The following is a 25,631-nucleotide window of genomic DNA, read 5'->3' on the forward strand; positions in this document are numbered from 1 at the left end:
CACTTGATAAATAGAACACTTTGACTTTGACTATATTGTCCTCCCTCCAGGCTGTTCCATGCTAAGCGGATAAATAACACCAACCTGCTGTTCGTGGTGGCAGAAAAGATGCCCTGTAACTCATGTAATATAGAGAAGCTGTCACAGACGGAGACAGAGTGTATCCTTTCACAGCCACAGTGTGTCTTCAGTTATGAAATTGTGTAAAGGGACAAACGGCAGCCTTTCCAACCCCTCCATGTTAGCTTATGGCTACATGTACCATGGAGGCTTAAGGGCCCTGAACAATCCTTATACCTTCCTGAAACCTTGGCCTACTTATGTGTGAACTGCCATGCTGGATGAGGCATCCTATTCTGTAAAATACAGTACTATGGCGCTGTAATTATAGAAGGGGTATTATGTATATTATCTACACAGCAAGCCAGTAATTGACAGGTTGGAATCCATACTTAAGTTATTTTTTCTTTGTCTTAAGTTAAAAAAAAGCTTTGTTTACTGTTTGCAGAAGATCTATGTCAATTTTGATCAACAGAATACAGTAATTGGTCGCTGCAAAATAGCTTTGGTCTTTGATGATAGTAGGAGTTGTTTTGGGGGCCATTCTGTTTAATGTCCCTGGAAAACCCGCATGAAAGCATCCGCTGCTCCGTGCTTTTGCTGTTGTTCCGTTTGATGTCTTTATTCGCAGAGTGCTTTGTTTTGTTGCTGGTAGAAAACTTCAGCAAATTGACGTGATTCATATTTATTCTGCAAATGGCAGCATATTTGTGCGGAATGAATTCTCCCTTTCATGGATTGTGCATTTCCTTAGCGCTGCCTTGCCTTCCAGTCAAGGTGGAAAACCCATGTTTGGAGGTGCCTGTAGCACGGTACCGGAAAGGCCCGTCCACCTGCTTTGACTACAATCTTGCGGTAAGACAGCAGGTGCAGAGGGAAAATTATAATGCAGGATTCAGTAAGTCTACTCCAGACAGTAGCAGAGTATAAGGTTGGGATAGTACCTCCAAACACTGATTCATTGTGTTGCATAAGAACAGCAGCGTGTAATTATGAATGAACCACTGCATCCACAATCAGGATCTTCTGATTTCGTTTTATTGCTTACCTCATTTCATGGAAGTCAGCAAGTGGACAGGAAATTATTTATGTGATGAGGCGACAAATAAATTGTTAATTAAATAAAAATAAATTCTGCTTTGAAAACCTACCAGACTTCCATACCATGATGTGTAAAGGGTGGCTTTACACATCACTAGAATAGTCCATGGAACACTTTAACAATCCTGTGCGGACTAATCAGTAGGATCATAAGTAGTAAAAACATTACAGTGCAAATTGTCGAGTGAAAATAGGAATCAATAGCAAGGTAATTTATAAAAGGATAGAGCATACAGTGAATTGGAATTCATGTTTTTAATGAGTAATTTATTATTCTGTAACAGTAAATATAGCATCTCACACTGTAGTTGTCTGTATCCTGACACTGAAACTGGATTGTACTGTAGATTTCCGATTGGAATTCTGTTACTGCTGTAAACCAGGAAAGTGCCATGGAAATAAGATAGGCATCTTCTTCCTCCTGCAGGAAAACACCTCGGATTGTGGGCGGGGCTACTCATTCCAGCCCTCGTTAAAGGTCCTGCTGTGTCTCCAGCTGCTTCTCTTATATCTGACAGCCTCCTCTTACAACCTGCCCTTCCCCTCATCACTTTAATTCCATCTTATTCTGCCTGCTCGTCCTCCTCTCCATGCTCCTCCTCTCCCTTCATTTACTTCCTGATCCTCTTCACCCCTTCCTTTCCCCCTTCCTTCCTTCAGTCATAGATGATGATGGGACTTCCTGATGCCCTGTTTTGGAAGCCCTGAGTACTGTTTCCCCTCCATCATGCTCGGTGACATACAGTAGCTTCACGGGCGGTTGCTTAGCGACGGTTGTTGGGCTTTGTTGTGCAGCCAGTCACCTTCATCCAGGGGAGGAGCTCTGTGTTCCTTCCACAGAAAAAGAAGAAAAAAAAAAAGAAAAAAACCACAAACGCCACGACCAGAAAAAAAAACGGCATCAGAAGAAGAAATAAAAAGATGACGGATGCTGCTCTCGTACACCTCCTGCCAGTACAGACACATTTCTCATCACCTTGCAACTGGTCAGGCAGGAGAAGGCGGAAGCGGTGGACATTGGTCGCTCTCATTCCTCATGGACCTTTAGAATTTTACTGGGCCTCGTCCCGTTTGTCTCAGATAGTGGTCACAGTACCATTCAGCCACATATAGCTACTGGAAAAAAAACTAACACTAAGACAAAAAAAAAACAACACAGAAAAAACAGTAATTACCTGAAATATCAAGCATACAAGATTCACTTCCATTCATTAGGGTATAATTTGAAAGGGAAATTGTTATATTTGACTGATTTAAAACATTAATTTATTTATGCACTATATCTACTTCTTGCCAAAATGAGATAGACTTTTCATGTGGTCTTATTTTTTATAGCCAAATAGAAAGAGGAAAAGGAAGAAAATAAAATAATGTTAAATAATCAACATGAATAGAATAATTATCAAAATACGATCTCACTTCTATCAGTAGAGACAGAGTGTCTCAGAGTAATGACATCATCAGTGTGGGTTGTCTGTAGTTTTATCCCATGTATTCCAAGGAGGCCATCATGCTCTTTGCAGATCTGTGTCTTTATGATGTAATAGCCCAGTGCTCTCCAACCTTGAATGTCCCCTCTAACTGCTCGCCTGAGAGGTTAAGTGGTCCTTTCAGACACCGAAGACAAAGGTGCCAAGACATTATGTGTGCAATTCATCCTTTGTTGTTTTTAAAGACAGAGAAATATTTATTGAGACCATCTAGTATAGCAGCCACTCATGCATTTGTTATTGCTTGTTTTGGGTTGAATTCAGCCTGTAGAAGACTGAAGATAAGCTGTGCAGACCTTATATTGCAGAACTGAAAGTCCTTTCTAGGCTGTGCATTCCCAATGATGTTGCCATCAATCAAGTCTGTAATCTGGAATTATGTAAGAGTTGAGTTTATTATTATGTAATTAGTCTGAGATTTAAGTTGTTTTAAAAATGATGAGGTTTTATTAAGTATAGTATATGAATACTGTCTGGCCTGCAGCAGTCCCTCTCTGTAGTGCCTTTGGGCACACATCCTGTTGGACAGCACTGGTATTACAGTAACTTTTCTGACTGTTGTACTGATGCACTTGTGGGGGGCCCAGCAATGTAAGACCATCATTTCCTCAGTATCAGCCCAAACTCTGTAAAGAACACACATTTCCAGTAGAAAAAAAAACTGTTGACCTGGGATCTTAAATGACAAACACTCAGTTCATCTTGTTGTCATTTTTCTGTATTCTATGGCCTTGGGACGGTACAGTACAGGCCTGGAACCCTCCCCCGCCTCCTCCAAAAAATATAAAATAACCCAGTCCCCTCAGCCACAGCCTCTCTCAATGTGAATGGGAAAGTCTTGAATATCTGGGTTGCTTGCTTAAACTGCCAGAACCATCTTGACCACACTGATCAATACTGCTGAGGGGAAAGGGCAAGAAAAGTATGAGGGAGAAGTTTGGAACATGACCATAGATACAGAATTAGCTGTTTACTACAAAGGAATGTATGTGAGTGCAAAACTGAAAATGTAATGTAACTGTAATCTGGGGAGTGATGGCAGTGGTAGTGTAGGCATTCCTATTTTTTGCCGGACAAACACTGTCCACAGTCAAATGTGTTGTCAAATGTGGAAAATTGAACGTGTGTGGTTTTTCAATTTTTTTTAACCTAACCTTTTTTGTCATTTGATGAAAATGGTGGAAAGAGGAGTTGTCTCACCCCCCATTGGTAGTTTTTACTGAGTTGTTGAAAGAATGTTTGAACCGTTTTATTGGTGTGTGTATTTATTTTTAAAGAGGTTGGTCGCATTGTCTCAGCTTCTAGCCGCTTCAGTATCTTCCGTGGAGTTTACGCACTTCACAGTGGCTTTGCATTGTCAAAGTGGTCAAATTGGTCAGTGTGTCTGGATTCTTGATTGATTTATGTGCAGAAATAATTGACAAAAATGTATCCTTTAACTGCCATGGTTGTGTGCAATAGGAATTTGTAATTTATTCAGGAATAGATGGGAATCAGAACATATTTTTAACCACAAGTATAACAACATTGCTGGTGTTTCATTGCTACAAAGCAAATATTATGGTTGGTTGTTATCATATGTACATGGAAACAACAAAACTACAACATTAAAGAGTTTGGGGAAAGGCTGAAGTGCTGTCTTGAACTTGAATCAGTTGAAATCACAATGTTGTGTTGTTATTACGGTTTTTCATATCTGTATGTTTAGCAGACATTAAGTTGAGAAGACGTTCTCTTTTTCCCAGACATAGCCTAGTTTTGGGACCAAAAATATCCGTCCCTACAAGATTTATACATTCCTAATTCGGGATTTAGGTTTGCTTGCTTCATAGACCATATAGAAATGAACAAATAGCCTAATACTATGTTCATAATGCCCAACCACCCCATCCTCTTTAAAAAAAAAAAAAAACTAAATATGGTCACCGTAGCAACACCCATAAATCTTGTCACCGGTGCGCATACACATTTTGGTTTCCTTGTTAAAATATGTCTCATATTGTCCTTTCTCCATTTCATCTGCATTTAATTCCATTTTATAATATAGAATATCAATCCTTCTGCCCCAAACATACACATGAAGACATATACAACCAAACACACATACATACACACACACGCCTGCATACACACCTTCACTCTCTTCTCTTATAACAGAAATGGTTGAATCCTAACTTTTTTTCACCTCCACTCTGCCCTGGTGGACTGAAACCTGTTTATCTGTGTATCATTCATTCCTTCTTGTCGTCATCTTACAGTTCTTGCTCTTTGCTGTAGATTTTACTCTGGATTGTAACTGTCCTGTATTCAGAGCTAATTTGTGTCTTGTATATCAACAGAAGCTGTGCTTCATCTCACTCTCAATGGAGCATCGAACACTGCAATCCAGACCATTCAGATACTGTGTAAATATTAGTGCAGCCATAAAACCTGTTTCTGGAAAAAAATTTAAAAACAAGCGAATAAGTATTTAAAAACATATATATTTTGTTTCACAGAATACAAGCAAAGCAACTGAATAACTCATAGCGAACTGGTACTCCACATATTCAAGATTCAGATCTGTGAAAGAGGCATTAATTAAAGGACTTATCAGTAATAGTGAGCACTGTTATCATTAAAAGTTCCATTAACATACCCGAAAAAACCCTGGAGAGAACAGGTCTGAACGGACAGATGTACCCATGTGAGAATAGCGAGAAATTACTGACAATCTCTGTTTGATTGAGTGTGTCAGTGCTGGAGAAATAAGTTACTGACAATCTGTGAGCTGTGCAAATGAGAACCCGCCCTACCTGTACATACATCAGATTACTTGTTTCCTTTGTGTGTGTGAAATGGCAGTGGGTGGGGACATTATGGCTATTAGACAAAAAATGGCATGTTTGCATTGAGGGAAAAGTACTTAGGACACATAACAAACTTAAGAATGCTATTAGAATGTTGTATACATTTCTTGATTTCAATTGAAGAAAAGTGAATTTGTATTCTGCAAACAACATTTGGAGTATTAATAGCTCTTATTGCCTTTCTTCACTTCCATGATTAGTAGGTTTTTACATTACAATATTTCTTTGGCTATGTATCTGCTGTGTTTTGCATTTAATCTTAAATGTTGGGGCATTTTCATTCTGTCCTCCAAACAGAATCTCATGTAATGGAAAATGCATGTTCCTTTGTCCTTAATTTTATACCTATACTACAGGCACGAGCTCTGTTTCAGAGAAAACTGCATCTGTAGAATTAACAAGAAATGTCTATCAAGTGCAAACATGAATATTGATTTTACATCACCATTTTCAGTATTATTACATTTTCATTAAAACCTTACACCTTCACTTTAATATTTTGGCTATTTCTGTGCTTCATTTGTGAAGTAATGGATTTGGTATGTAAGAGTTTGTTCTAACCCACTGGGAGCTAATGGATCTTACAACTGGCATTTCAGCAACATTATTTATATTGATGTCATCATCTGTTCATGTTTGCATTGCAGTTTTCTCAAGTTATAGTCAGCATGTACATTTCAAGATAATGACCACTATTCTACATTTTTTTTATTTATAGTGGCCCTTAAAAGGTATGTTCTAATCATATCTTTTTTGCAGTATGACAACACACAACATCCAAATGAAAAGCCTGTGGCATATTTACTCAGCTGTACCTTTCAGCCAAAGTTATACCAGCTTTCAGGTTTCAACTTTGTTTTGCAGTTCTTATAAAGCGTTAAAAAAAAAAGAAAAACCAGCTCTACCGTCCCTTGCCTTCGAAGGTTGCTCCATTGTGCATTACACTGATTCCTTGCAGTACTGTTTAGTACATGTGATGAGCTTGGTTTTTTGTGATTTCTTTTTGCTGTGTTTTTCAATGGCTTAATTTCTTGCCCCTGCATAACAGACAGGGCCACAGTGTCAGTTACATCTGGGCGGTCCTTACAGTGCCACATGAAAATCAGCCGAGGATGCCAGACATGCTGGGGTGTTAAAAGGAGTGGTGTGGTTTCCTTGGAGCGGCAGCATTAGACTTTTGGCCATGCTGTACAGGTGTCCTCAGTGGCACCCCCTGGTGGCAGGGGGCCACAGTGTGGTTGTGCCTCTGCTTGGCCCAAGCAGAAGGTCCTGGGCTGCAGGACACAGGTGTGTTTTCTGTGAGTTGAGAAATTTAGGTTTGACAAAAAAAAGGAAGAAAAAAAAAAAGAAACCATTGTAGCCCAAATGGAGGGGTTAAAGTGGGTGTGGCTTCTCCCTCACCCACTGTCTTTTTCCGTCACCATATCTGTGTAGGTGCGTCTTATATGGGAAAGCCTGTGACGAAGACAAGTGTGTATGTGATTCTGTAGTCTGTAGTCTGGTGCTATGTGATGATGTTTGACAAATGTGTAAAAAAAATAACCTAAAATACAATGAAAAACAATTTAACTTTAAGTTAAATAAAAGACTAAGAACTAATAATAATCCTGAGTTTGAGGAAATCAGGCAAATATATTGTTTCATTTTATTTGCTGCTAGTGGTGATGTTTGCGAGGAAGATTCTGCTCTTTTTGTCTGAGAAGCTTTGTTCCATGTCGCTCCATTCTTTTGTACAGATGAAATGGGGAAAAAATATGAAAAGGCAAAATTTGTAAAATATTGTGTCTGTGACTCCTTGTAAAATATTTTCAAATTGTTTATTACAGAGAATCAGTTATTAAATAATGTTCATATTTTTCACTTCAATTCAGTGTCTGGTAGTTTTCATTCACCTGTGCTACGTTATCAGTGTTTTTGAGGATGCCTAAGCCCCCACATTACCTTAGCGGACTTGCAAGCAAAGAAGTATTAAAAGCTTTTGTCTTATTAAGAGAGGCTTAGAATGCTTTTCAAATGAAATAATGCAGGTTTAGTTGTAAGAAAGTGAGGTTTTAACCAGGCTGGTGGCAATAAAATTGTACCTCATAGAACACAATTCAGCTGCTCTAATATTCCCTATTACAGGATGAGACCCACCTGAAGGGTTCGAATTGGGGGTTGAAACAAGCAGAAAGGGTTGACAAGATTCATCAGTCAAAACATTTGGAATGGCCAATCATCTGCAACCGTAGCTGAAAGTGTAGACAACCCCACGTCGCTAGATAGCGATGCACGTTGACCCTTATCCAAATGAATTCCCACAACCTGGCCGATGCAATCACCAATTGCGCATAGCCCTATGAAAGATGTGCACGTCCTATGTGGCCCTATGTCAGCCACAGTTGCCACTGGCACGGGCCGTATTTGATTCGAGGTTGTGAGGCTCATCCATGCATAATAGCATAGTGTCTTTATCAAATAAACACAAATACATTTCTGAAATTTCTTACCAAAAACAATTATTTGTGATGATAATGGCTGATAACTTTCAGTTCTCCTTGCTTACTGTGTAATTCATAAGAATCATTGAAAATCCATGAGTTGTAATAATCAATATTTTTCATATCAATCAATGTTTATAACACAGGGTAGGTAGTAGTGTGTAATTTGTATTTTATTACATGAAATTACTTTAGACACATGCACTTTTTTATCAGAACTACCCATTATTGGGTCAGTCACAATAAACAAAAAAGATAAATCAATTTTTCATAATTTCAAATGATAATATTTTTCCTGTGTTATTTGCTAATTTCCTCAAGAACAATGGCAGTACATTGCATTTATTTAGCAGACTCTTTTATCCAAAGCGACATACAAAAGTGTACAAAAAGCAAGGTACAAAAGTGCATATAAAGGTCATTGGAACAACTACAAAACACAGGTTCGATAAGGTGCAATACTCATTTGGTACAATGAAATGAGAGCTCAGGGTGGGATACACCTACTACAAGAAAAGTTATGATATCATATAGAAATCTGAGAAGCAAGCAACCAAGTGTTACTACAATTATGTGATGCAGGTACTGAAATTTCAGCATAAATTATGTAGTGACAGCTCATAAATTTTATGAATCTTGTATCCTGTTGATTGTGCTTAGCATAATCACAAGGTCTGCAAGAACTCAAGCACAGCCTTGTGCCACTCTGCAGGGTTGTCAAGGTAACAGGGGTGGCCAGCCCCTTTCATCACCATTACATTGTGATTGGCCAGATTCTTCAGGTTGTTCAATGACACCTCTCCCAATTGTGTGTCCTGGTCTCCATAGACAATCAAAGTAGGAGTCTGGAAAAGAGTGGATGCAGCTCAGAAAACAGTAACAGAACACCTCTGCAAATTGCAGCCTTCCTGAACACTTTCACAACTTTTTACTCCATATGCATTAGTGATCAACAGCAGGGCATACACAAATCGAGTTATTCCACTTCACACTATTTAACACCTCTACTTTACGACCAGCATTTTGGTTATCTCTTGAAGGTAACGAGAAGTTTCAATTCCACTAAGCATTAGCATTTCTTACTGGAACTTGAAATACATTTTAGAGGTTAAGTTCGTGTTTGAAAATGAATCTCAGACAAAAGTTATAGATATATGAAGCAGTACCATGTACAAGCCAAGACTACTGTAATTTTTATATTTTTATAAATACATCCAACGACCATGGCTATGTGTTCTTGGGCTCTATTTTCCAGCTCGCGCATATTGTGTTGCGAGCCATCGCACTGGCAAAGTGGTTTGGCAATCTGGTGACTCGCAGTGCACCAAAGAGGGAGGAGAATCGCTGCTGGGGTTGTGTCAGTCAAGATCGAGCAGCAGACTGTAATTTTGGTGCAGCTCATGCTTTATTAATCAAAATGTTTGAGTATAATATCAATGCATAATGTAACTAGGCAAAATCATTTGTTACTGATTGTCTATTTGGTCATTTAAACATGCAAATAAACTAATTTCTGCATCGGCTATTTTAATTTATGGTGGACATTACATTATAATATCCTACCTCACAAAAAATAATAATAATTAATCAATCATTGAATTTACTTTTTAAAATGATGGACAGCAGTTGCATGCAATATTATTGGATATAGGCCAGTGCAAACTGATTAAGCACTTCGTACAAGATCAGATTGCAATTTCAGACATTACCTTGTGATAGAAATGCATTATTAGAGCGACAGCATACATTTTTTAGTGATAGCAATACAAAATTGATGTGCGAATTTCAGTAGTAGACCATGGAAAGAGACTGTACTCCAGGGTGCTTTGCACCCCACTCTTAAAGGGAATGAAGAGGTCATCTGATATGCTATGAGTGAATTCAGACGCAACGTACCCACAGAGAGTAATATACTCATCATAATCCAGCCCATTTTCAACCTGCGCCCTGCACTTTGAGCTGTGCGCTCCACACCTCCAGGAACAAAAATATCAACATTCAGTGGCCACACCCACTGCGCCCGTAAGCTGCACCACTGATCGCGCCCATGCACCCTGCAACATTGATTACGGAAAGTAGAGCCCTTAATGTCTCATGTAAACACCAGGTGTTATTTAATAGTATGAAGATGACCTCACCTGAATACTGCTGTACTGCTCAGGGGTGAACTTCTCAGTGCATATGGGGGCCACTGGGATGTAGGCCCTGACCAGCGAGCTGTTCTGAAAGAGGAAAGGCAGGGAATACATGCCGCTGAGTGAGGGGCTGACCACCACAGCTGGGCCCAGCTGGAGTGCCTCCAACACCTGCTTCAGGAAGTCCCCGGGGGCCAACTCCCCGACAGCAGCAGGGGCCACAGCCGCTTTGGAATTGCCCAGCCCTTGGGAGGCAGAGAAAATTATGAGTGGAAAAGTGTTTATGCAGAATACACTCAATATCACACTGCACACCCCAGCAAGCAGCATCAGTCCAAGCAATTGACAGGTAATAACTCCTGCCTCAAACGTTTCTCATTTGAGATAATGTATTGAAAAGGTAAGAAATAAAAACAAACCGTATTAATTACTTTAAGCTGAGCTCAAGAAAAAGCCAGAGCTCAGAACCCAGCTATTTGAGGAATCAGTCAAGCTCTGTGATTTAATAATATGTCAAACTTATTTATTTGATTATTAAGATTATTTTGATACAATTCAATTTTCTTAAGGGTCTTCAAGTTATGCTTGCCATACCATTGGTTCCAGAGGCCATATTGTTTAATCAACAATGGTTAATAAAAAATAATAAAGGGCCGCCCAAATACAGAAGCCTACACGTCAAGAATAAAATAATGTAGGCTTACCTATACACCATGCCCAGTGAAATAACATTAGATGCTTCAATTTCTGTTGAATATTTAAGCAGTAACTTAATTTAGCCTAGTCTACTGTATACCTGGGAGGTCAATACCGACGACACGGCAGCCGGCTTTGGCAAGTATCTCCAGCGTGCCGATGGTAAGCCAGTTCTCGGAGGAGAACCGGATTCCGTGCAACAACAGGACAGACAGTTTGGCTTTGCCGTCGCTGGGCTCCGCTTGTCTATAAAATAGTGTACCACTGGAACCCAGCGAGATGTGTCCTTCCGACAGTTTCACCGCAGTCATGTTGTTCTGTAAACAACATTAACATTACATTAAAACAAAAGCATCGAAACTTGCATGAAACAAAACCTATAGCTTGCTGTAAACTCATATTTCGCTATCCGTATGCTATTCCATAAATCAAAGTCGGACAGCTCGGCAGTAGTAGCCTCGGTTATTTTGTTTTGTGAGCATTCTTATAAAAACATCCGATCAAATAGGCTACACCAACAATGTAGCCTATTTGGAAAAGTGCAGTCATATGACTTGACTCACTTAAATCAATTCGAAACATGACAGACGAATTGCACATACCAAAACACGTTAAAGAATTCTCCAGCTCTGTTTTAAATCAAGCTTAATCAGAAATACTTGCTAGACGCTTCATGGACTTGCACTGCCAAGCGTAAGCTACTCCGCAAATATGCCAGTTGAGAAATAGTATGATACGTCTAGAACTGCAAGCTGATAAAAAAAAGCATATCCACGAAAGACATTAAAGTTCAAGCAAAGCTTTGCTTTTTGTCAACACCACGACCACCAATAGCTCGCTTAGCAATCGATTACAAGCCAACGCGTTTTTAGCAGCCAAACTTCTGTTTACCTTAAAAAAGAAAAGGAAAAACCCAACTGTCGAAACTCTCGAGCTTTGAAAAGTGTTTCACTTTTTTCCGGAAGAGTTATTTTTTCACTGGCTCCTAGTGGTAGGACAAGTGAACTCTTTAAAGGAACTGCAGAATGCATTGGAGTTTCACGTTTACTGGGCGTGCGTGCGTGCGAACTCGCGACTCTATAGGTGTGATTTTTTCTTCTGCCTCAGAGTTTTCCGGCATTATTAGGCTATTGTATCAAACAAACAATTACCGTTAGTTCTCAACGAAAAGTCTGGCAGTATCTGGAGTTTGACATGTAAAGGGTCAACATGTAAATTGGGCAATCACAGATGCAACTCTTGGGCAGTCCTTTGACAGGCAGGACCCAACATCTGGCATCACAGTGCCGTGTAGCGGAATCCTTTTCCTATACGTATCCACTTAGCTCTGGCGTTAGATTTGTGCATGGGACAGGATAAAACGAATAAGATCAGGATGAAATCATTTTTACTCTGCGTTGTACTGGTATTATACGGACCACTGGCTACAGGTAAGATAATTTAATGGATGGTTGCGTTAACTTGTTTTAGGTTCTATACATATGTTAAAATGTGTAATTTATGGAACCCTTGTCAAATGCAGCCAAACTATCAGCCTACTCTGTAGTACATAATTTTTTTTATTATTAAAACGAGGGGTTAGTTTCTAAATTGTCAATTCGCGCAGTGTTATATGTAAAAAATAATACATAAATAATTTTTTCCAGAAGGCAGCAAAATTGATAACCTTCCTTTAGTTTTTGTTTGTTCAGGTTTGGCGTGAGCCTTAATCCTTTGAAAACACAGGCATACCACCTCTTCGGGTGTGGTATTGTTGTTAATTTGTAAACTCCGTTATTCCACTGATTATTTAGGGAAAAAAGTAATTTGCGTGCGCTTTATCATACTGTTAAACAATCATATTATTTATGAACTCAAGGATTTACAGATAATCGTTATTACCGATAATTGGTATTTGAATGCGCATTGACAAATATGGTATAACTAAGCTACATTGTTGAGAATGTTATCAGAGCGTGGAAAATAAGTTCGATTGTGCTTGCTTGTTTTGGTGGACACTTTGATCATGGTTACAACTGAAAACAACCATATTGATTTTGTCCATTTTTGGCAACTTGTGTGAGTACAGGTACAAAGTTCATGTCTGCATGGATGCAACCCACGCCTAGGTGTCCTTGTGCAGAAAACAAATTTAGACCGTTACATTTGGCAAAACATTGACAATATGTGATTGCTGTGGGTGTTGGCATAAAACCATTGTGACCTGAAAGGTGTAGTGGTATTAGTGTCTCAGTTGATGCAGAGTTTTACTGTGTCATCTTTTCATGCCCAGTTGAATGAAAACCAACAAGGAATGTATCTGGTGGTTTTGTATGAAGAATTTTGAGGGGGTGGATTTCTACAATCTTTTCCATCTGATTCATTTCCTCCCTTTGTGTTCAGCAGCTATTCCGAGTTTATTAAGCAGCCCTCCTTCCACCATGCTGTGAGATTTAATGTTAGGATAAAGCAAATTGCAGAATGCTGTGTCACCTCCCCCGTCTTCTCCACTGTGTCCAAATAGCCAGACTCCCATGGTGCTTTCCTGTTTATCTCCCTTCAGGCTCAGATTGATCTACAATATTAAAGAACCCTTTAACAGAAACAGAATAAATCTGTACATTAATCATAGTCCTCATTCCAGCAGGTAGGAGTGGCTGTGCTTGAGGGTCTCTGTGTTGAGAACGGTGTGAACAGCTGTTTTGAGTGAAGTTGGAAAAACAAATGCATCGGTGTGACAGAGTGGTCAGGTCCCTGGATTTGTCCGAGTGTACCTATACCCACAGAGCAATGTCCATGGTCATGTTCTCCTTATAGGGTCCTGAGTTTTTGCGACTTCTTTATTTAACCTTTAGTTCCATCCTCCAGCAACAAGACAACTTGATACAGGACTTTATGAAGCAATTAAGATAATGTGGTACCTTTATCATCTTGATTAATCATTCACTTTTCACAGCAGTGTCAAATTTTATCCAAGATGTGAGTGCAAGATTTTCTTCTAGGCCAGAAATACTGTAAATGATTCAGCTAATGAATTAATCAAGATTTTCATTCAAGACCTTGATTAGTTGAATAAGTTGTAGTGCTGAGCTAGAAGAAAGACACCCCTGGATTATATATTTGTATAAGTGTTCACCTTCCTTTTATCACTAATGACTGCACTTACCCCAGAGTGTCTGCAGGGATACCTTGAAGGTATAGGCTACATGCTAAATACATGCTAAATGTTTACACAGTCATTTGTTGAGTAAAATACCATGACCTGAACTATGTTTACAAGAACAGAAAATAAACAATGGAGCCTGCGGTGGCTTTTCTGATGCTGTGTCAATCCTGTCAGTCAGTGTGTGTGTGTGTGTGTATGTGTTGACAGGACACAGGAGCCATCTAAATGATTTTCAGCGTTCTGAGGGTCGTGAACTTGTGCCCAATGAATGGCACAAGGACCGCATGCAGCTACTGCCGGGGTTGACTCTGGAAGAATGTGCTAAACGCTGTTCACAGAACCTGGAATGCAGGTACACACCTACAGGCACACACAGACGTACTTACATACATACAAAAAAGGTATGAAAAAGTGCCTGTAAAGGTACACACACGCATGCATGCACACACACACACATACACACACATCCATACACACATGCACAGAAACACACACATGCACACATACACCCATAAACACACAAGTACACACATGCACATGTATGCATATACAATGGCATGGGCACACAAGAATGTCATGAATTTAATGGTCGCAACTATTAGTAAGTTATGAATTCTTTGCACAAGAACATGCTGTGTGTAAAATTTGAAGTGTTCCAATCATAATGTTGATTTTAAGTGTATTTAGTCTAACCACGAGTGACTAGCTCAGCAGCATATAACGTAGACAATATGCAATGTGTTATGTACCAAATTTGTCTCATAATTCACCCCCACCCATCCGAATGTGAGCGAAGCTGTCACCCAAAGTCCATTATGTGGGCATGCAGTCTTCTGCATGGTGTAATAAAAAAAGCCTCTCCTTTTGGCAGAGCATTTAACTATGAGACTCGCCCATCCGTCACATGCAAGCAGCTGCCATGGGTGAGGGATGAGAATACTGCTGATGTCAAGAGGAATGTCAACTGCGATCTCTACGAGAAAAAAGGTGGGCATCTGCCTGAGCCCAGATACCTCCTGCCTCATGGGAAGGATTACTGTAGTCAGTGGCAGCATTAAGTGAACTTTTTTCAGTGAAACCTTTCAAGACCCCTAGGGTGGTAACTATTGGCAACGTTTAGAATCGTTATCATTGTCGTCCTCCTCACCAGTCCTTCCTGTCTGGTGTATGTAACAGTTGCATAAGGCAACACTATTACCCAAGGATAACTGTTGGTTTATTTTCAGTTCTATGAAAAACATAAATTGACTTGATGTTTGGTAGACTATGCAAAGTGTCAATGGAATTTGTAAAAGGCAGGGGGCAGAAGGAAGACGGTAACTGGAGAATGTGCTTGCAGCTGCTTTTGGCTGCAGGTTCCAGCAGCCGAAAGTCAGACGCTGAATGAGTATTTATGTGGTGTGCAGACTATGTGCGCCGCTGCATTGTGGGAGATGGCAAGACGTATCGAGGCAAGGTGTCCCAGACGCAGAGTGGTCTCACCTGTCAGCAGTGGTGGTCCAAGTTCCCACATGACCACAGGTGAGTGTCTCCTGTGGCTGTAGGCTTGTTAAAACGTGAGTACAGGGGAGAGCTTTGTTGTGTTACATGACCAGAACTGCAGTGCATGATGTCAACCTGAATGCTGTCATCTGCCCAGAACAAGACAACTCTGTCTGCCACCCAGACCATATATTACTCATATTTACCTCTGGTTGTTTGCTGTGATCAGCAGTGGTGTCCTTCTCCCTCCCTTCCATGTTTATCTCCTTAGGTTTTAGCACAGTGACTGACAGAGGCTGAGTTATACTCACCACTGGCTGCACTGTAAGTAAGCCAGTTTCCAGCTCTGTGATGGAAAGGGAGTGTAGCCATTCTACCCAGATAATGTACATTATTCTATTGAGAAAATGTGTAATAGTTTATTTTGTGAAAATATTTTTGGTCTTTTTCTGGCTTCTGGCATTGTCTTAGCCAGCATGTGACGCTAAAATGACTAGCTCCACCGTATGTCCTCAGCCTTCACGTTTCTTTCTCTCAAACATTCTTTCCCTCTCTCTTGTGATCTGCATCTCTGTCTCCCCTCCACAGATGGACTCCTTCGGCAGAAAACGGTCTGGAGCTAAACTACTGCCGTAACCCAGATGGGGATGCCATCGGGCCCTGGTGCTACACCACAGAACCCGAGCGGCGCTTTGAGACCTGCAACATCCCTCGCTGTGAAGATGGTGCGTCATACCCAGAATCAGCATCAGCATTTGATGACCATTTGTTAACCGCAGCTGTTTATGTATAAAACATCTATGAAATTCCAACTGGACAATCACTTCCTTTTTGATTAATTTTCAAATATTAACATTCTTTCCCCTGGAAACCTTCATATTAATTTCATATTCCAAATAGATGTGCTTTTTAACTGGGTAGCTCTGGGTTTTTTGAGATTAGTTTTTGGTTTTTGCTTTAGTGTTCAACTGGTTCAGACAGCTTCTGTGTACGAGGAAGGATATTTTAGATACAGAGAAGCTTCGGGAGCATTTTGTATTTGTGTCTTCTCCAGAGTGTGGAGTTGTGTATGGTGTGTAAGGGAGTGTAACTGAGCACATACGTATGGTATTAGAGAGTTCACAGATGCATGTACTGTGTCAGAGGTATGCAGGGTTTGTCTCTTGTCATCTGTGCTCCAGAGGTCTGTATAACCTGTAATGGAGAGGACTACAGGGGCCAGGTGGACCACACAGAGACAGGTCTGGAGTGCCAGCGCTGGGACCAACAGTACCCCCACCAGCACATCTACCAGCCTGAGAAGTAGGCTGTGCTCTTTCTTTCTATACCTCCACAATGCTTGTAATATACGTCCATTCTCCAATCCTTGTAATGTAGTGAACAGTGAATGTTTGCTTGTTGAACAGATACCCAGACAAGAGCTTAGATGATAACTACTGCCGGAACCCGGACGCCTCCCCTGTCCCCTGGTGCTACACCACGGACCCCAAGGTGGAGAGACAGAACTGCAAGATAAGAAAATGCGGTAATCCATCATTCCAGTACAGACAAATACTACTTAACCACTTTCATATGGAAGGAGATCATCAGTATTTTGAAATTAGGTAACAGTTTTTAAACTTTTGCCTGAATGATACTATAGAGATCATATGCTATCATTCCACTGAATTTCCAGTAGACCTCAGTGTTAGGCTGCAAACTGTTATTTTTATCAGTAATGACATTTTACCTCTCTTTCTTTGTTTATTTATATTTCCCTACCTCTGACTCCCACAGAAAAGGTTCCACAGAAGAATTCCCGCTCCAGCTACACCACTCACTGTTTCCGCGGCCGTGGAGAGGATTACCGCGGTAAAATCAACGAGACGACCTCCGGCGTTCCCTGCCAGCGCTGGGACGCGCAGTCCCCCCATCAGCACCCCTTCGTCCCACAGACCTACGAGTGCAAGTGAGCCAGCATCCAGGGGAGTGGGGCAAGAGGGGATGAGAGGTGCCAATCAGCACAATCTTGCAAAAATAGATTAATTGCTATTTTGGGGACAGACATGGGGGACAATGAAGAGTGGTGGGGAAGGGATAGAAGAGAGAGTTAATGTACCTTCATACAGAATACCAAATTACCAGACCTGGGTCAAATATGTATTTGTTTTGGATTGAAATACTTTTCTGTTCTCTATTGATCTTTCCTGGTGTAATTGAGCCTGCCAATATGACCAGAAGGCGGGGTTTGCACTTTTTGAGAGTATTTCATTGGTTCCAATACACCAGACAAGATCAGTAAAGCGTAGAGAAATATTTGAATCCAAAACAAATACGTATTTGAGCCAGGTCTGCAAATTAACTCTGACTCTGAACATCCTTCTAGTTTATTCTAATTGAGACAGTTTTACCCATATCACTTTTCTTGCTCCAAGATATTAAACATTAACTAGGTTGTCAGTTTGCTCAGTGCCGATAAGGGGATGTCCACAAAACTCTGTCCTAACAGCAGATGATGACATTGTCAAATCTTTTACCAAGAAGGTGGGTGGCTGCATGCTGGTGACATCACAACGGTCAGACAGCACTTCACCCGAGGTCACTCAGTGTTCCCAGAGACCCTGAGATAGGCCTTTCTCTTAGACTTCTCCAAAGACCTATTATGGAGATATCAAGTTACTTGTCACTCACCTGAAGCTCAACAACTTGCGCCTTCCTTCATCAATGACCCAACCTAACTCAGTTTCCCAGATCGGGAAAAAATCATCACAGAATGATAGCCATTCCTAAAGATTGCGAGAGACCTCTAGTCTGCTTTGTTTTATTTTACTGGACACAGATTAGGAAAGGAAAAAAACCATAACTTTAATCTGTTTAAATACAACTGGTTCACTGCATGTTTTACATGAACTTGCATTCTTCCAGGAAAGTGGAAAATTCCCAAATATTAGCATGCATATAGTGTGCACTGGAACATATTACGAAGGGTGATTGATTTCGATGTTAAATAGGAATGAGATGCACAGAATGACAAAAAAACTTGCATTGTGTTCAAGGGAATATTCTATTCTACTACTGCTGTTCAATTGTACACTGTTGACTCAATGTATGCACATGGGAATAGAAAAATCTCCAAGAGCACCCTTAAACATTATGCTCTCCCTAGGGGTCTGGAGGAGAATTACTGCCGCAACCCTGACGGCTCAGAGGCACCATGGTGCTTCACATCCCTGTCAGAGATGAGGACCGCACTTTGTCTCCAGATTAAGCGATGCCCTGATGACATTGAGGCAGAAGGTACAGCGCCCCCTGCTGTCATAATGCTCATCCCAATGAGTTGGTATGCTCTGATCCACTCTGCCCCATTTGAGACCACTAATACACTGCAGTTTCAGCATTTGTGAGCATTCATTGTTATCTCACCAGGCCTTACTAAATCTGGGGAAATGGTTGAAAAAGATGGTAATAACACAGTTGTTTGTATTTGTTTTGAGATTGTGCACATTTATGATCACAATGCCAAAATTGGGGAGTCTGCCCAGAAAGTTGATGTTACTTCTCTCACCCTTTCACAGTCCTTCCAGTTGATGTTTGTGTCTGCTCTCATTTCTCCTGCCAGACTGTTACCATGAAAATGGTAAAAACTATCGTGGCATGGTTCGCAAGACTCGGAAGGGAATCATCTGCCAAAAATGGAATGTTAACACACCTCACAAAACCAAGTAAGTGCTGTTAGTGCACAGTAAAGTGTCCAATGTCAATTCAACTCTAACAGAGTACATATGAGTCCAATAGGGACCATACATACTCTGTAAGAGTTGATTTAACACTGAACATTTTACTGTGTGACCCCCACCTTCCCACACACAGGTGAGGGACAGCCTGTGGCCTCTTTGTGTAAGAACAGCCAGAACCCATCAATTAGCAGGTAATGAAAGGCACAAGCATGTGTTTCCACTCTCTCTGGCCTGCAGACAGGGAGTGTCCATAGCTTAGCGTGACTCCTGTGCACTGTCAGCACGGCCATGACAGTACTGTCAGGTGGGGGGGAGGGATACTGATATCAGTCTGTGGGTTTGTGCAGTACATAAAATAGAATGTACACTCACATCAAATCTACATATATTGTGCTGATACAGTATATTTACATGGCATGATCAGTTTTATATAGCACAGTATCATAAAAATCATGATTCATGGATCTTTTAAAGTCTTGGCTCAGGGCTGCCCAACCCTGTTCCTGGACATCTTTAGTCCTGTAGGTTTTCACTCCAACCCTAAGAAAGCAGACCTCGCTCAGCTTCTAATTAGTACCAATTTAAGTCAGGTGTGCCAAATTCAGATTGAAATGAAAACCTACAGGATGGTAGATCTCCAGGAGCAGGGTTTGGCAGCCCTGTTTTAGGTCATTTACATGAACCGCAGGTGAGTATACACAGACTGGTTATTCCTCAGTAGATCTTAGTCAGCCGATGTAGCCTACACTAACCTGTGACGTCACATCGGTCCCTTTTCCACAAGGATAAACCCCACAACTTACCCTGGCGCCAACCTAACAGAGAACTACTGCCGCAACCCTGATGCAGATCTGCACGGACCCTGGTGCTACACCACTGACCCAAAGACTGAGTTTGACTACTGCGCCATCAAACAGTGTGGTGAGTGCTTCCTCCATTGCACTCTTATGCTCTTTCCATACCTCTGGCCTCTTGTCTCTCTATCCGTCCATCACTCTATCTCATATTTCTGTCTGTCCATCTCTCTATCCAACCATATCTCTATTTTCACACTTTTTTTACCTTCTTTCAAAAACTCTTTTTGTGAACTTAAGTGTTGAAGCAGACTTTGACGTGATGTAATCTGTGTAATTTGATTGGTGTCTCGTTCTTCAACAGCTGGGGAATTTGTCTCTATCATCACGCCAATAAGTGAGTGTGTGAATATATCTGCTGATTCTAAGCTGCAGGTGAAATCTTTTTTGATTTTGTGCTAGGTTTTTGCCCTTTATCTTGCCGAGTGTATGTGTTATATGTATATATATATATATATATATATATATATGTTTGCGCTGATTTCCCTAACTGTGCATCCCTTGATAGTGTAAAACATTGAGCATCATCAGTAGAAACTTTCCACTGAGAATTCAATGAAGCATCCATACTGACTGTGTGTTGTGTGGACACAGAGAAGGTGGAGTTCAACGAGTGTGGAAAGAGAGAGGAACGCATGAGCCACTCCAGGCTGCGCATCGTGGGAGGAACCCCAGGAAACTCCCCCTGGACCGTCAGCCTGAGAGACCGGTCAGTCTGCGGGGTGGGGGGATGGGGGGGGGGGGGGGCGGCGTAAAGCATGCTCACTGCTCGGACTGTAGATCTAATATGCAATCATTTCAATTCTGTCAGATTTTACACTGTCATGTCTTTCTCACTTGTACAGCAGAGGAAACCATTTTTGTGGGGGATCCCTGGTCAGCTCAAAATGGGTGATCAGCACTAAACAGTGCTTCTCTTCCTGGTAAGTTTTCTGTCAGATGCTGTGCAGTAAAATGTCCAGTGTTAATTCAACTCTAACAGAGTACATACAAGTCCACTAGGGACCGTATGTACACTGTAAGAGTTGATTAAACACTGAGCATTGTACTGTGTAAGGCCAGCACTGAGGCAGGGCTGAGTATGTGTCCTGTGGGCTTCAGTGTACCGTGTCCTTTTGGCTACCTTCATGGCCAGTTCTCAGATCGTTAAGTGTGTCCACAAGATTTCACTTTCTAAGAAACCGGTTCTTTGAAACTCAGCAACACTTTGAACAACATTTGTTGTTTCCGAGAGGTCACCTACCAATTTGAAGTGTCATTTGGCATGGAATTCCTGCAGGACACATCAAAATACAGTTTTGAAGAAATAATCATAAAAATAGATAACAGAATTCATGCATGTTGTGAGGAAGACTTTGGAAGATCACGGGTGAGTGCCTCAGTAGAGTGTGCTGCTGCGGTCCTCTCATCAAATGCAGGTGGCACAGCTGTGCACTTTAAAGGCAAAGCTGTAGGTTCCCCTTTGGGGAGAAAAAGCTAGCAAAGTAGTTTTTGAAGGTCAGAAGGGCACAAAGAGAAGATTAGCACAGAAGAGAATAATATGCTTAAGGATATGTAAGGAATGGATATGATAAACCAAAGCTGTACCAGAATGCTAAATAGTGAGAAGCCTGAATAGAGCATGGGTTGGCTTAATTTCTAGTTGAACATGTGACCGGGCTGATGGATGGATGTGGTTTTGTGTCTGTGTCCAGTTATGTGGACCTCGCCGGCTACACGGCCATGATGGGAACCCTGTACAAAAACCCGCAGGACGGGGACCCCGGGCGACAGAGCATCCGGCTCACCAAGATCGTCTGCGGCCCATCAGAGTCCCACCTGGTCATGCTGCAGCTGGAGACGTGTGTGGTCTTCCTCATCCTCATCTTCCTCGTCTCCTCCACACATTGCACACACTCACTTATACTCACAGGTACGCATAGGCCCTGTCTACACGTATACGGATTTTTCTGAAAACGTAGTTTTTTCCCTCCGTTTTGGCCTCCCGTCCACACGAAAACAGTGTTTTAGGTCACTGAAAACGAAGCTTTTTGAAAACGCCTTCCAAGGTGGAGATTTTTCAAAACTCCGGTTTCTCTGTCTTTGTGTGGACAAGAAAAATGGAGCTTCATGAAAACGCTGACGTCATGACGTCAACTTGCGCATCAGTTACCATGGCAATTGGTGTATTGCGCATGCGGCAATTGTTTTACCGTTCTCCTGTGGACGGAGATATTTTTTATAACGTCGTGTGGATAGGATTTTTTTTTTTTTTACGGAGGGGGAAAAAACTAAGTTTTCAGAAAAATCAGTATGGGTGTGGACAGGGTCTAGTGTACTGTAGGTGCACACCAAAATACCTACCTACAGTCACACATGTATACACACACACACCCACAGTCATATGCATATTTGCACTCACAATCATACACGTAGTCAAACGCGTGCACACACACACACACACACACAGTCATGGTCACATCCTCAAATATGCAATGCTGTCCTGCTCTTGATCCTGTTGATCATACCACACCGTGCCATTGCCTACCATTCTCTTCTCTCTCTTGCAGTACCATTCTCTACCTCAACCATATTCTTTTCCACTGACCCCTCCAGGCCAGCAGAAATCAACGAGCGCGTGTCTCAGATCTGCCTGCCCCCAGAACATTACATCGTCCCAGCAGACACCATCTGTGAGATAGCAGGCTGGGGGGAGACTAAAGGTCAGTTTATCTGCAAATGATAAATACCAAAGCAAGGGTCCCCAACCCTGGGTCTGATGAGCCCCAGGGTCTGCTCCTCTTGGCTATTACTCAGAATATTTACACAGCCATATTATCTCACATGGCTTCTTGGGTCTAATGTGTAAGGTGTGTAGAGTGGAGAGTGTAGTGTAAAGGTTAGGGAACTGGGTTTGCTACTGCAAGGACTTAAGTGTGATTCCCAGAGGGCTGTGCTTGTTGTACCCCTGTGTAAGGCACCTGATTTTCTTCAGTAAATGCCTAGCTGTATAAATGGATTGTATATAAGCTGCGAAGGTCGCTCTGGATAAGAGCGTCTGCTAAATGGTGTAAAGTGTAAATTGAAATATTGTATGTGTCTCTCCAGGTCTTTGTACTAAAAAGATTGAAGTGGGTTAGCCTATTAAACAAGCTATGTCAGGTGCTGGTTTTTGTGTCACTGATGACCAGAGGCATATCAGTAATTAGAATCAGTAGATCTCATGTCTGTTCTCACACTGTTCCAGGAACTGCCGATGAAGCTGTGCTTAACGTCGCCCAAATGCCCGTACTGGAGAACGCCGATTGCAACAAGTACTTCCGGGGTCGCGTGAAGGAGAATGAGATGTGCACCAACCCCTTCCATGGCGGGGTGGGAGCCTGTGAGGTAATGTGTGGAGTAATATAACCATAGATAAATACATACAAAGTGAGCTACATCCCTTAAGTGTGGCAGTCAACTGCATGTGAATCTGGATCTCCAGTTCACAAACATGAGCATTCTATTCAAACTGTGTAGATGTAGCATTATTCTGTGTCCGTGACAGAGGCTGTTTGGATTTAAGAATCACCAGTTTCTTTTCTGTTGTTTCTTCATGCTTGGCATTGTACAGACTACAGTGTCAAGAAGATGGTAAAGCAACAGCCACACTAATGATACTCACAGATAATACTGAACTGTAGCGTAAGTGTGACGTCATTGCCCATTAGGGAGCATCTGGGTGCGTAACGTGTGATGTCGGTCTTTCAGAGGGATTATGGCGGACCACTGGCCTGTCAGAACAGCGACTGCTGGGTGCTGGAGGGCGTCATCATCCCCATGCGCCGCTGTGGTCACCCTGGGCAGCCAAACATCTTCATCCGTGTGTCTGTCTACGTGGACTGGATCAAGAAGGTCATGGAGTTAGCCTAGCAGCTCAGTTCTGACCTTTTATATTGTAACTGTCACATCAGCCACACCGTTCTCTCTTTCCTGCCCCTGTTTCATGGCACCTACTGAGTGTACACATCTTGGCTTGAGTTTGCTCACTGATATAAGCGTTATCCTGTTGCTCATGCTAATGACAAGCCCCTGCTCTATAGGTGTGGTTGATGTCTCTTGATAACTTTGCTTTGTGCCGTGCATATGTGTGTGTCCATATCCCTTTGCTTTGTTAAATGTATGTATGGTTCTCCGTGTTTGATAGACGTACACATAGTGCACTTTGTCCCTAAGTACAGTATGAGTAAATTGTTTATGTGTGTGTGAGAGAGACAGAGAGAGAGAGAGAGAGAGAGAGAGACATACAGTAACAATTTGTGCTTGCACTGTTTGTGACATTGCATATCATGTTTTTGTTTTGTTGAGTGTGCTGTTTGGTACCAGGTTCATGGATGTCATTCACATCCCTTGAGGTGTACAGTGGTGTCAGTGTGCATCTCAGATCTTTCTAGAACAATATGCACAAGGCTTTATGTAACTACTTGTAAAACCTATTGCTTGCAGCTGTTTGTATTTTTTTCTTATTTTAAAATGCAGGGGAAAAATTCCACTGTTAGAATTTAAAAATAATTTAAAGATAATAAATTTGGTGAGTGATCAACTTGTAACTTTGTAAAATGTGTTTTTGGTTTAAAATGTGAAGTGAATAGAAGAGTATAAAGTAGTATTTTCTTTATGTGAGGGCCCGTTTCATGCTGAAAAACAGAAAATAAATTTTCTGTTGCGACTGTCCATCTCATTGAGTCTGGGAGGTTTAGGTTGGTCCCTGAAAAAACAAGTTTAAGCTGAACCTTGTAATACTGTTATTTCCCACAAGGTGGGAGAAGCACTTCATATATTGCATGTGTTGGTATTCTATTTATTTAATTATTTATTATTTATGTTGCATATTATCTGGTATCTAAGCTGAATAGTGTAAATGCCTAACCCTATGTAAAATTGGTTTGTTCTACAGGACATTTTTCAAGGGTAGCTTTTTAAAACGTTTTATTTGCTGTCCTGTATTGTATAAATGACAGGATTGCATTGCATATTTTCCTTTCACAGTTATGATCTGGCAGCAACGTTAAAGCTTTTTCAGTCATATTCCAATCTCACTAGCAGGACACTTATCTCATTATTGAAGGTTTTTCTGGAGAATTCATGAGCTGTAAGTTCCATGTGCCCTCAGTCTCTACTGCTCACACATCGTCTCACCTTGTTTCTCCTCTGCTCGGACAGTCTGGGGAGGGGTGGAGGCGAGGTTGGGTTCTCGGAATGCAGTGTCTAGGGCATGGAATGCCTTTCATTCCCCCTCGTCCGGTATATTAGCAAGCATGACTGGTGCTGTCTAGATTATTCCACTGTCATGACTCGTGCACCTCTCTTTCTCTGGTTTTTGTTATGTATTCCTTCATTTAATGGATGGTCTTATGCAGAATGAATTGGCCCTCATCAATACCCACATATGCAATGATTGCATTGCAAAGCGCAAAGCACAATTAATACAAATGAAAATTTACTATGCATGAGTACAGTAATGTCATTTGACTCCGTCTCAGTCAGGCCCCATAGAGTTTTAGGACACATCCAGAACCTTGGGAAATTGAGAGTCATGGAGTGATGGAGTGTTAACGTCACTCTGTGAGTGTTTTTCCAGGTCACTGCCATGTTACAGGTGTAC

At 41.3% G+C, this 25,631-nt stretch overlaps 3 protein-coding genes across 7 annotated transcripts in view; 2 read left to right on the forward strand and 1 right to left on the reverse strand.

Moving 5' to 3' along the window:
- cacna2d2a (calcium channel, voltage-dependent, alpha 2/delta subunit 2a) overlaps nucleotides 1-7,042 on the forward strand; it is a 235,593-nt gene extending 228,551 nt beyond the window's left edge. For all 4 annotated transcript variants that reach the window (XM_064298221.1, XM_064298220.1, XM_064298223.1 and 1 more), the window contains 3 exons: nucleotides 51-160; nucleotides 833-915; nucleotides 1,589-7,042. In XM_064298221.1, coding sequence (XP_064154291.1) covers nucleotides 51-160; nucleotides 833-915; nucleotides 1,589-1,717 — 322 coding nt within the window. In that variant the 3' untranslated portion in view covers nucleotides 1,718-7,042. The remainder of the gene's footprint in view (nucleotides 1-50; nucleotides 161-832; nucleotides 916-1,588) is intronic.
- Nucleotides 7,043-8,135: 1,093 nt separating this feature from the next.
- On the reverse strand, nucleotides 8,136-11,789 carry abhd14b (abhydrolase domain containing 14B). Its single transcript, XM_064298226.1, has 4 exons — nucleotides 11,703-11,789; nucleotides 10,912-11,128; nucleotides 10,119-10,360; nucleotides 8,136-8,825 (listed from the first exon to the last, which is right to left on the reverse strand). Exons 2-4 carry the CDS (start codon nucleotides 11,120-11,122, stop codon nucleotides 8,646-8,648), a joined length of 633 nt encoding a protein of 210 aa, XP_064154296.1. The 5' UTR covers nucleotides 11,123-11,128; nucleotides 11,703-11,789; the 3' UTR covers nucleotides 8,136-8,645.
- Nucleotides 11,790-11,870: 81 nt separating this feature from the next.
- On the forward strand, nucleotides 11,871-24,576 carry mst1 (macrophage stimulating 1). Of its 2 annotated transcripts, XR_010324016.1 has the most exons (19): nucleotides 11,871-12,241; nucleotides 14,164-14,308; nucleotides 14,828-14,943; nucleotides 15,363-15,477; nucleotides 16,027-16,163; nucleotides 16,620-16,740; nucleotides 16,845-16,963; nucleotides 17,215-17,386; nucleotides 18,584-18,714; nucleotides 19,037-19,139; nucleotides 19,939-20,075; nucleotides 20,313-20,345; nucleotides 20,603-20,717; nucleotides 20,854-20,931; nucleotides 21,703-21,849; nucleotides 22,604-22,710; nucleotides 23,235-23,374; nucleotides 23,738-24,206; nucleotides 24,239-24,576. XR_010324016.1 is itself a non-coding variant. In XM_064298225.1 (18 exons), exons 1-18 carry the CDS (start codon nucleotides 12,157-12,159, stop codon nucleotides 23,897-23,899), a joined length of 2,163 nt encoding a protein of 720 aa, XP_064154295.1. In that variant the 5' UTR covers nucleotides 11,871-12,156; the 3' UTR covers nucleotides 23,900-24,576. The 2 variants fall into 2 exon arrangements, 1 of the variants encoding a protein (XP_064154295.1); XM_064298225.1 differs by having other exon boundaries at nucleotides 23,738-24,576.
- Nucleotides 24,577-25,631: the final 1,055 nt, after the last annotated feature.

This window comes from Anguilla rostrata, chromosome 11, assembly GCF_018555375.3.
Source record: "Anguilla rostrata isolate EN2019 chromosome 11, ASM1855537v3, whole genome shotgun sequence".
Lineage (NCBI taxonomy): Eukaryota > Metazoa > Chordata > Actinopteri > Anguilliformes > Anguillidae > Anguilla > Anguilla rostrata.